This window comes from Equus quagga, chromosome 11, assembly GCF_021613505.1.
Source record: "Equus quagga isolate Etosha38 chromosome 11, UCLA_HA_Equagga_1.0, whole genome shotgun sequence".
NCBI classification, from domain to species: Eukaryota; Metazoa; Chordata; class Mammalia; order Perissodactyla; family Equidae; genus Equus; species Equus quagga.
The window spans coordinates 7,189,905-7,202,064 of NC_060277.1; the positions used below are offsets into that span (position 1 = coordinate 7,189,905).

The 12,160-nt window shown below is 42.1% G+C and overlaps 1 protein-coding gene across 1 annotated transcript in view; it reads left to right on the forward strand.

The window, feature by feature from the left end:
* Nucleotides 1-12,160, forward strand: part of SAMD3 (sterile alpha motif domain containing 3) — a 49,880-nt gene that overhangs the window by 22,289 nt on the left and 15,431 nt on the right. The window contains exon 6 of the mRNA XM_046677671.1: nt 6,353-6,520. Within this exon, the coding sequence (XP_046533627.1) occupies nt 6,353-6,520 (168 nt within the window). The remainder of the gene's footprint in view (nt 1-6,352; nt 6,521-12,160) is intronic.

Genomic DNA, 12,160 nt, shown 5'->3' on the forward strand with positions numbered 1-12,160 from the left:
AAATCCTCTGTGCTCCACTCATTTATCACTCCCCCATTCCCTTCCTTTGCCTTCTTCATCTCTCTCTGTCATCATCTTTCTCTCTCTCTCTCTCTCAAAGCCATTTGGAAGCTCAGGCATAAGGATGAGTCTCTAGGAAGGATCTTTGAGATGTGATGCCCAGAAAGAGAAGGAAGGGACGGCACCTACATCGGTGCTATCCTCAGGGCAGTGCTTCTTGCCTTCTGATTAGACCCAGTGGAGAAGTTGTCTGGCTTTGAGGTCTTGAGCTCCAGCCTCACCTGGCCCTCTCACATCTCTGATGTCCTGACAAAAACAGATCCTAAAGATGTTCTGGAGCAGCCATTCTCAACAACCGCTGCACATTAGGATCCCCAGAGACTCAGATTTAGTTTATCTGAAGAAGAGACCAAGGCATTAGTATTTTTAAAAGTTCTCGGGGCCAGCCTGGTAGTATAGTGGTTAAGTTTGCACACTCCATTCCTGCCGCGTGGGGTTCACAGGTTCGGATCCCAGGTGTGGACATAGCACTGCTCATCAAGCCACACTGTGTTTTATGTGCTGTGTCCCACATAAAACAGAGGAAGATTGGCACAGATGTTAGCTCAGCAACTATCTTCCTCAAGCAAAAGGGGAAGATTGGCACTAGATGTTAGCTCAGGGCCAATCTTCCTCACCAGAAAAAAAAAAATTCTCAAAAGATTCTCATGTGCAGCCAGTGTTGAGAAACGCTGCTCCAGAGGCTTCAGACAAAGTTTGCCATCTGCACCTATGTGTCTCTTGGCTTTAAAAGCCTGGGATCTCTGTTGCTCAACAATGTGAACATGCTGAATGCTGCTGAACTGTACACTCAAAAATAAAGTGGTAAAAAAAAAAGAGTGTTTTATGACACTGGAACTGTATGATTTAAGGAACAATTATGGGAAGCTGTAGCTATGTGCACATAAAGATACACTGTCCATTATTCCTTATATCTCTCTATGCCTTATACATATGCATTGGTAGTCAGATCTAAATAAGATAGATGTCTTTTTTTTTTGCTGAGGAAGATTAGCATGAGTTAACCTCTGTGCCAGTCTTCCTCTATTTTGTATGTGGGATGCCACCACAGCATCGCTTGACAAGCAGTGCTAAGTCCATGCCTGGGATCCAAACCTATGAACCCAGGCCACCAAGGTGGAGTGTGCCAAACTTAACCACTAGGCCATGGGGCCAGCCCCAATAGATGTCTTTTTGTACCTTATCATCACATATATCTGTGAGAAAATATTTTTTGCTGTGCTTTCTTGAAGACAGAATTTAAGCAATTAGTTTCAATTTGAATAACAAAGGATAAATGTCAATATCTGAATATAAAAAAAATTAAGGCTTCTATTTCTTTCTCTCGTTATTTCTCCTCTCTTTCTTTCTAAGAGAGGTTCATTACACATGGACAGAATCATAGAATTTTCTGAGTGGGAGAGGGCCTCAAAGATTCTTTTTCACTGCCCTGACCCTGGCGAGGTATTGGATCCCAGGTCTGGATCCAGTAAGTGTTAAAGCCTAGACTAGAATTCAGATATCCTTGCTTCTCATATGACGTCCTTTCTTAAGATATGCCGTTGCATATAAAAGCACACTATAAAATAATCCAAATTTGCCAAAAAAATCCAAACAAACCTAGAGCCTTAACATTGATAATCGCCTTGATATGGCTGATAAAACTGATTCTAAGAATTCCTTCTACACTTGAGATATGATATCTGCTAACTAATCAATGGTACTGTGTATAATCAGTGGTACTGTGTATAGAGTTAGTTGCATTTAAAAAAATAGTTTAAATTTGCTGTTTCAATAAGTTATACATTCACGGAGATCAAAATTCATAAGCTATGAAAGGATATGAATGGAGAGTCTCCCTCCCACCTCTCTCCTCCAGTCACCCAGTTCTCCTCCCCAGAAGCAACCGGTATTATTGAAGATGCCTTCCAGAGAATCTTTGCATATATATAAGCGAATACGTTTCTATCCAATTACATTTTGACCTTTAGTTTCATGGTTATCGAAGTGAGACAAATAGAAAGGAATGAATAATGCTTACTTTGACCCTGTGTGCATTTTACCCACATCTGTTCCCAGTGGCATTAACTAGAGATGGTTAAGTGATAAAGAGACTTGCAAAATTGCTTAGCAGGTTGTGGCCCCAGTGTGTGCACACTGAGTGAAGGGGGAGAGTCTGGGGCACGGCAGCTGTTTACCCAAATTCTCCCTGCAAGTGGGCGAGAGGGTGTGTCTCTAATGTCACAGGGGGAGGTGTAGAAAGTTTCTGAGAATGTTAATGTGTGTGTGTGTGAGAGAGAGAAAGAGAGAGGGCCAGAAAGCAAGCGAGCACTTGGTTGTTTTTACGGCTCATTTTATTCTCAACTTTTTATTTTGAAACATTTCAAAAATACACTAAAGTTGAAAGAAAGCTACAGTGAATGCCCACATACCCTTTACCTAGAGGAAGGTTTCTCGGTCTCGGCAGTATTTACATTTTGGGCTGGATAATTCTTTGTGCTGGGAGCTGTCCTGTGCACTGTAGGATATGCAGCAGCATACCTGGCACCCAGAGGTATGAGGAGCTCCCTAACCCATGGTGTAACAACCTCTGTGTCTCTAGACATTGTCAAACGTGTCCTGGGAGGGGGTGGAGTCACTGATGACGGAGAGTCACTGATCTGGAGTCACTAGGTATTAATATTTTGCCATATTTATTTTTCCTCTCTCATACTTACTTGTTTGTTTGTTTTGGCTGAGCATTTAAAAAAAGCAAGTTGCAGATGCCATTTCCAGATGCCTCAGCGTGTATCCTGTAAGGATAAGGACAACCTCCTGTCGAACCTCAATGCCATTTTTACACATAAGCGAATTAGCAATAATTACATAATATCATAGATAATGAATATTCCCATTTCTCCAAATATTCAGAAAATGTTTTTGAAATGGATTTTTTGCTATAAAAACTAATCAAGGACTATGCATGGTATTTGGTGAATTTGTCTCTTTAATTTCTTTTGGTCTAGAACAGTATCCCTGCCCTTTTCTGTTTTTCCTGATATTTACTTTTTGGACAAGTCTAGTTCAGTTGCCGTGTAAGGTGATCCATATTCTGGGCCCGTCTGAATGTTTCCTAAGGATTCTATTTGGGTTTAAAATGTTGGGCAAATATCTGCTGGTGACGCCATGGACTACTTCACGTATCAGATCAGGAGGCCTATAGTTCAGGGCTATTTTTTATTTCAGAGCGATTGGAGGAGAGCTGCATCCATGTAACACTTTCCACATCCCTGTAGCTGGAAAAGCATGAAGAAGCGGGCTGATTATTCGATGACACAGATAGTTCTACTGGGGCATCTGTGTGTGTAGGGAACTCACGGTCCCAGGCGTGTAGCAGATGCTCAGTAAATACTCACTGACAGAGTTCTCATGTGGACAACCGTATTTGATTTGTCTTTTTTCCATTCCCCATCAGACAGCTAATATGGAGAGAAGGGAGAGGCTGGGAGGAAGAAATTGGCAATTTAAAAATCTCCTGGCCGTTGACTGCCGTAACACCTCCCACCAGGTCAGCAGGTTTAGAAGAACTTCAGAGCTGTAGGAAACAGGAGGGAAAAAATGCTCATATTTCAGGGCTAAGGGAAATATCAGCCATCCATTATTTCCGTGCTGCTGGAAAACAGTGATGGCCGAGTCCAGACCCGCAAGCCTGTGGGAGATGATGAAGCATCTCTGACTCATGCATACTCAAGAGCTTAATCAGGGCCTCAGCCATCCCCCACCCTCAGCCCACAGCACTCCTCACCGGGCTGTTGAAGGTTTTATGAGCAGCGTTTCAGTTTACAAACATCTTTCAGGAGTAGCTACTCACTGGAGCCCACCCAAAACCCAGTGGCGTGGACAGCACTGATCTTATTGCTCCATTTTGTAGTTGAAGAAACTAAGGCTGAAGGATTACTTGTTGAAGATTTCTTGGTTAATATATACTAGAGCTAGTCCTGGACCCTGGGTCTTCCCAATTTATGTCCCAGTGCTTTCTGAAGGGCAGGAAATAACTCTGATTGGGACTTAAGCCAGGGAACCAGGAATGGCAAATCTAAGCGCCAGACAGTGGAGTAATGTGATCTCAGTGGCATTCCCATTTGCCTGAGAGGAAATAGAGCTCAGAAAACATGGCTGAAGTCACCCAGCGACCTTCCACCCTTTCTAGTGGCCAAGATGGGAAGGCGAATACTGGCTTGTCTGGTTGCAAAGGCTCGCTTCCTTCCGTGCACCCACTCTTGGGCCTATTCAAGCACGTGGCATTGCAGGGCAGATGACGACTGAGAGGCAGCTCTGAGGCTCTGGCTTTGAGGGGTTGGGCCACTCCTCACACAGTGAGCTACTTACCAAGCAAGGCCAGGACTCAGAGTCTTGCTTCTAGTCTGTTGCTTCAACACCTGGGTCCCTCTACTTTGCAGAGGACTGACCCAAAGCATCTGGTATTTATAGCTTCCAGGATGCATCAAGCCCTGTGTTGGGCTGGTGAGCCAAGCAGACATGAGCCTATAGTAGAAGGAAGGGTGGAAGGAAAGGGATAAATGAAGAAAGGAAGAATGAAAAGAACAGAACAGAAAGGAAACAGAAACAGGAAAAACATCATATAGATGAGGGTAAATTCCCAGTGCAATAAGTGTTGACAAGGAAAGGTGAGAGCTGGTAACCAAGAAAAATGAGCTGTTAGAGAGTTCATAAGGGGATGATGGCTGAGCTGAGATCTGGAGCAGAGCAAGAGTTAACCAGATACCAGCATGGTGGAGAAGGAGAGGGCCAGAGCTTTCCAGACCAAAACCAAAGGCCCAGCAGAGGGAGAGGATATTAGGGGTGTTGGCGTGTTGAGGAAGAAGCCCAGGTGTGTCTCCCAGCTATTGTCCATGTCTCTGGTCTTCCAAACAGTCCACATGCCAGACATACTTCCAGAACTCAAATCAGACCATCTCTTCTCCCTACTCAACGTGGCCTAGGAGAGCTTCCTCACCTGGCTCTGCGGCCGAGTTATCTACAAAGCTTTAGAAAAGACAGACATCTGGGCTGCACTCAGACCTACTGAATCAGAACCTCTAGAGTCTGGGCCAGCAGCAACAGCGTCACTTGGGAGCGTGTAGGAAGAAGTGCAAATTCTCAGCCCTACCCCTGACCTACTGGATTAGAGGCTCTGACCGTGAGGCCCACCAGCGTGTCCTCCAGGGATTGTGATTCAGGCTGAAGTTGGAGAACCATTGCTTTAGAAGAAGAACCAAGGACAAAAGGTCCCTGTGAGAGTCTGCTGTAGCCCGTCCACAGAGAGTGGTTTGAAAAGATCTGTTTCCAGATTCCTTTGAAGCTCCTTATGCAGTAACCTTGCCCTTCAGGATGGGGCAGGCTTCTCTCTCCTGCCTTGTTCTGCACCACATCTTCTACCATTCCGCATGTTAAGCTCTGTGTTCCAGCCATGCACAACTCTTGACAGCTCTCCAAGTGGCACGAGCTCTTCCTCTCCCCGATGTCCCTGCTGCTTCATCTGCCTGGAACCTCTGTTCATCCCCCGCCTGGTATTTCCCCATGCCATCTCCATTCCCCTTCTACGGTTCCCCGAATTCTCCTAAGACCTAAGCCTCAGCTTAGATGCACATCCTACAGGAAGTCTTCTGTGGTCTCCTAACACAAAGCTGTCACTTCCCCTATTATAGCTCTTTCACTCTCTGTTGAAGTTACTTGTCCCTCTGCTACACTGAAAGCCGGCTCGGCCTGCCCTTCCCCCTGCCCGGGGCAGGAGCCTGGTCTTTGTGTTTGGAATAGTAGATGCTCCACGGATATTTGGGACATGAATGCCAATAGTATCCACCAAGGTGAATGTCAAGGAGTGACAGAAAGAGTCATATATAGATTGATGCATTCGAAGAAAATTCATCAATCTATGTATGCATAAAGCAGTTTCAGTTCTTTTCTAGCACCTACTAGAAAAGTGGTGTGCCTTGTGGAGACAGCAGGGGAAGGTGGAAAATATCTAATTTTAGGAATTAGAAAATCTAGATTCAAGAGCCAGTATATTTACTCAATAGCTATACAACATTGAGAAGATGTTTTCACTTCTCTGACTCTGTTTCCTATTTATAATTTAGGGATTACCATTTTTATAGCAATATCATGAGATTGTTGTGAGGATAAGGGAAAGGATAGCTATATTATTTCTATTACTGTGATGTGAAAATAATTTTAAACCCAAATGTGATAGACGAATAAAGATTTTATTGTTGATACAGGATTATTCCAATCTCCTTGAAGATTAACTGTCTCGTTTTGTTATTTTACACAGTTTTTATGGAAACGAGCCCTCAAAGACCGCTTTAAATATGTTCGGAGACCCATAGAAGATGATGAACAAGTCATGAGAAATAAGTGTAAATTTGGACACCGAAGAGGCCAGACAAGGAAATCTCTTGCTGATATAAGATTGGATGAAATTAAAATTGTGCAGATAAAAGTAAGTTTGAATCTTTAATTGATCTAACAATTTATTGATTCATTGATTGACTAGGAATAATAAGTAATAGCATTTAAAATAATTGAAACAAGATAAGATATCCTTTTGGTGTGGTCAGAAACCAAGACAATCTATGTCTTATATGGCAAAAAATGTAAATGATAATATTTCCTAAAGAGGGCTTCCCAAAACAATTTGAGCAGAGTGTGTCATTGAACAGCTCATGTTTATTCTTTCATGACCTTGAAAAGACCTGGAAAACTCTTCTGTTCTTGGTCCTTGGGTAGTTTATCTTCCTCTCATCTTGAAATGCATCCTGTGTTCTTGCTGTTCTTACTGTACAGAAGGCTTTTCCTACTCGTGTTATAGGGGTTAGGCTGCCTCCAGTCTCCAGGTTTGAGGGAGGAAGGAAATCCACATGCATGGGTGCAAAACTCCACATTGCCCTGTCTTCACGAAGGTGGCCGTGAGGAGCTTCAGGCCAACGGCCCCAGGCCGGGCCTGGAGATTCCTCCCTCAGTGGCAGGTGTACTGTGCATAATGTCCACTTGGGTCCTAATTAGCTGAGATCCTATAAATATTCCTTAGCTACCTCAGAACCCCAAAATCTTCTCACAAACCAAAACATCTCCTGACAATAAAGTAGATTGAAGTCCTCAGGAAGGATGCCCAACCACCAAGTGTAGAAGCTCAGTCTCAGGTTCCCCAATTCTATTTCTACTTCATTTCAACGTGAACATGTAAATCCTGACTATTCAATCCAACACGTTTATGTTAGTGAATGCACTCGCTCTAAACATTCTATGTCCTTTGTCAGCTGGCATATTTATTTGATACTAATGGAGCAGCCTCCTTGGCCATCTCAATTTTATTAGCATTACTAATAAAGCTCCAGGGGACAGGAATACTTTTAAACATATTTTCAGCCCAGCATCGTACACAAAGAAAAATTTTAGATGAAGGTGTGTGTTTTAAATATCTCATTATAGTTTTCAAGTGATTGGCCAGTTAAGATCATATAATTTTATGTGTGCTCTTTGATAGAAAGACAAGACGGATGAAAAGGTACCTAAAGTTAGTTGTGTAACTTTTTGGAAACTTTGAATGCAATATTCCGATTATAAACTAAAATCATGATGAGATAGAATTACATTCATCTTAAAATATCTTTCATATTCTTAAAATAAAAAGTCACTTTGTAAAGGAACAGAATTATATTATGCAGAAATTTTCTCAAAAAAATGATTTTCAGTATACTAAAAATGGAGTTCCTTTATAAATGAATTAAAATTTTACAGATTCAGTTTTCCTTCTTTTCCTATGCTGCATGTTCTACCTCAATTCACGGGAATGGATGATGGTAAAATCGGGAAATTAGCAACTGTCCCCAGCATTAGAACAGAAGGGGTAAGTCCGTGGGGTTGGAGATCACCCCAGGGACACAGGCTAAATGGCAGCTCCTCTCTTGTTGACACATCACTGTTGAACCAGTTAGTATACTCACCTTTCTCTTCTTTCTCCAAACCACCTTAGTTCTTCGTGTAACTACACCTTTTGTGGCTCCTCCCTTCTAGTTCCCCAGGCATGCCTGCATCCTGAGATGAATCTTGCTAAGGCCTATACAGGGGCTTTGGCTACAAAAAGAACAGGGAATTGAGTGTACCAGGGCCCGAGATAAGTTAAGTTGCAACAGAATTTAGTTTGGGGACGAAAAGAGATCATAAAGTAGTCATGTTCACATTTGAAGAGACAACATTACTCCTGGTGAACAAGTCTAATTGGTAAGGATCTGCTTTCCTCCTCCTTACAAATGGAGCTGCTAATGTTTTTAAAGACTGTAGCATCCCTGGGTATGACCTAGCCTTCTGTAAAGCCGAAGCTTTAAAGGATGGGGAAAAATTTACACTTGAATATTACAGAAACAATGTGTTTCTGCATTTTGTACCCTCCGTGGTGATTAAGCAAATGGAAGAACACTAAGAGTGGAGCGACAAATCCCTTGAATATACTACTTATCTCGTGGAATTTTATCCTTCAGATGAATTGCCTAAATTACTTCTGATCTCCATTTTGAAATTCTGATAGTTCTTTTTTAATGTTTTTAAGATGTCTGAAAATTAAATATATTTGGCTTAAGGTACACTTGGGTAACTTTCAAATCTTTTAAAACTTCTTGACTGGGTACAATATTTCCATAAGATAGAAAAGAGTTATTTCCTGTGCTGCAGAGATGGAAAATGCTGATGCAGGCAAGAAGCCAGGAGTCAGGCCATTCCCTCAAAGGAAGTGGGTTTGGCTAAACTGGAGGAAGATTTTGGGAAGGCATAAGGGAGGGGATGAAATTTTCATTTGTTTTGTTTCTGTTGTTCTTGCTTTGGCGGTTGGGAGGAATTTTACCAAGGAATTGACAGTAAATGTCTCATTGAAGGAGGGTGGGCTTCTTAGTCCTTCACGTGGGCGTCCACAGAGAACTCAGGCAGCTGTAGAATTTGTGTGGGCCTGAGTGTGGGCCACGGAGGTTTATCCCGAACCCTCCCTCTACCGTAACTCCTAGGGCAGTGTAGCGCTGCCTAAACTATGCTGCAAAACCTGCAGCATCAGCAGCATCCAGGCAGCCCCCTGTGAATCTTCAACACACCTGGTTCCTCAGATCCCTCTGCTGAGAAGACTGATCATCATATCATACAGATTTGTCAAATCCCAGACTATGTTTCCAGACTAATCCTGCAAAAGACTGGGTATTTTGCAATGTTTAAAAGTCCTTTTCCAATCTCATGAGCTCACATCACTGCTGCTTCTACGGTCCTGCAGCCAAATGCAACAGCTGTGCTGTTGCCTCTTATGCATCTGACTTTTGGTTTTAGGTCCAAGCAATTTGTCACCCTGTGAACTGATGAATTTGTTTCCTTTGCGTAATTGTCTTTTACTATACTTCCTCATGTGTTTATAAACAGATATAATCAGATCCTTAAAACAGTAAACTGAGTAAGTTCATAAGTTGCTGACACCATTATCCTGTTTCCATGATGAAGGAATTGTATAGAACTATGTGGCAGTGTAGTGAAATTATATTATACTTTGTCCTGTAGTATTTTTTGTGAAAAACCTCAAGTGTTACTTAAAGTTGAGTGAGTCAAACTCCCCACTCTGCGGCACATTATCGTCATTGTCCTGAGCTAGCTCTTTCTCTTGTTCTACTATTTTCTTTTTTTCCCCAATCCTGTCTGCCCTTCTCCCCACCTGTCCTTGGGCAACCATTCAAATGCATTTCATATGTATCTATTTGTGTGTAAGTGTTACAAAATGTGTACTACCATTTTGAGTTCATATACTGTTGACAATGTAAATGGTATCCTATACCTCATTCATGTTTCACTTTTTCCACTGACACTCTTTAGGAGTCGCTTGTGTTACCATGTGTATTTCTAGGCCGTGATTGTCAGGATTATCAAGTCCTCCTTGACTCAGGCCCCGTTTCCCCCTGACCATGAATGGCACTGCAGAGAACGTGGTCGTACATGTCTAGTTAGGGAACTACCTGGGGTGTTATTTCTTAATAACACTCAGAAGAGGGGTGGAGGGCATGGAGGCACTTAATTTAACCAATTATTCTCCAGAATGACTTTGTTAGTCTCACTCCCCCAGTAGCCCATATCCCTGTATTCCTGCCAACGCTTGGCATTAGCTAGCCTTCTAGGTTTTGCCAAGTCTGATAGATAGAAGGTGTAATCTCATTCTGGTTGTGATTTGCGTTTCCCTGGCTAACTAATGAATCCGAGCATCTCTTCACATGTTTGTTAGACTTTTGCGTTTCTCCTTTTAGAAAATTACCTCTTTAGATCCATTGCCCATTTTTTAATGAGTTGGCATCTTTTTCTTGTTAATTTGTAGGAGGCAGTCCTTCTCATTTCCTAAATCACAAGGATATTCTCCTGCTCTTTCTGCTGTTGTTTATAGTTCGAACTTTCCTGTTTAGATTGGTGAGTCATCTGGAGTCCATCTTTGTGTGTGCTGTTAAGCAGGGATCTCAACACCAATTACTAAACAATCCATCCTTTTCTTATTGGTTTATGGTGCCACTGTTATTGCATATTAAGTTCCCAAATAGACTTGGGTGTATTCTGGACACTCTCTCTTCCTCCATTGGTCTATCAGTCTGTTCTTATGCCATTGCCACATTCCATTTGATTACTTAGTACTTAATCAATAGTACTTAGTATCATTTCGAACTTAGTGTACAGACATTTTTTTTGCCATTGGAAGATGTGCTGGGTCAGGGAAGTCCCTCAGTAGAGAGGATTCTGGGGAGATTTATCCTCATTTTTCAGAATAAGCAGAAGGACAGGGGGTCATTTTCTCAGGAACCTACCCCCGGGACTCTTCTGTAGCATCTGCCCCCTCACAGGAGAACTAGAGCCTAGGCCAGGGATGCTGTGCCCAGGTGGGAGGGTTGGACTAAAAGAAAGTTCTGAGCATCTGCCAGCACAAGGAGCACCAGGATGAGCTCTGTTTTGTTCTTGTGGAGGGCCTGCTGTGACAGGATGGAGATGCTCTGATGGGGGATCCTGCTCCTGTCATCTTGACCCTGGGGTGGGGATGGGGGTGGCGTCTGGTTTGCATGGGGCATTGGGCCTGGATCCTCACACTGCTGCAGCGTAATGCTCATTCTTTCTTGGGAATCTCTTCATCCAGAGGATTCCTTGGTGGTCCTCTTGGGCCTCTACCAAATGCCCCATTTGAAATATCAGGTTATAAACATACTTTTTGAAATGCTTAAATTCTTCTTTAATACTTTAGTAAAGCATGCATTTTCTTCTCTTAAGTTATTGAAGTTTCTTTTAGCTGGTAAAGCCCTCAACTTATCATCGCAGACTTTTCACTCATGGGATATAAGCTGACTTTGATAATAGCCAATGCTTCTTTCAAAATTTTCTGAAAAAAATTTGGCCTGGATCTTTCAGGTGTCCAGTTCTTCACATTTATGGCTGAGATTTTCATCTGCTTTGACAAGGTTCTCCTCCTTTGTGGGGTAAATTAACTCTAAATTGGATATCTGGTGAAAACTTGTTTTCTTGAAGCGGTACAGGAAGGACTTTGCGGTTTCTACAGAAACTTTTGCTTTTCTCTGTTTCTTTTCCCAGTTGCAGTGACATTTTCTCAGTTTGGAGGCTTTTAAAGTGATCTTTAAGTGCACAGATTATTTTATCTTTATCAGTTAATTTAGTCTTAGTTTCTTTTTAAGAGTTTCAAATAAGTAACTTAATCCTGTTAATCAGTTTCTTCAAAACTCCTTTTGATATCATCTTTTCAGAGGTCTTCGTTTTATAGTGTATCTGTAGATCCACTTCAAAGTTCCTACAATCCGTGTCGTCTTCTCCAGGATCCGCAGTTGTTCCAGTCTTCCTGTTCCTTGTTTATCATCTGTTTAGTGGTTTTATTCATTATTGAAAGTGAGGCATTGAAATCTCCAACTATTATTATTATTGTAATTATCTCCTTCTACTTTGAATTCTGTCAGTTTTTGCCACATGATTTTTGGGACTCTCTTATTTGGTGTATATAAGTTTATAATTGTTATATCTTCCTGATGGATTGGCTCTCTTTCCATTATAAAATATCTTCCTTTGTCTCTAGGAACAA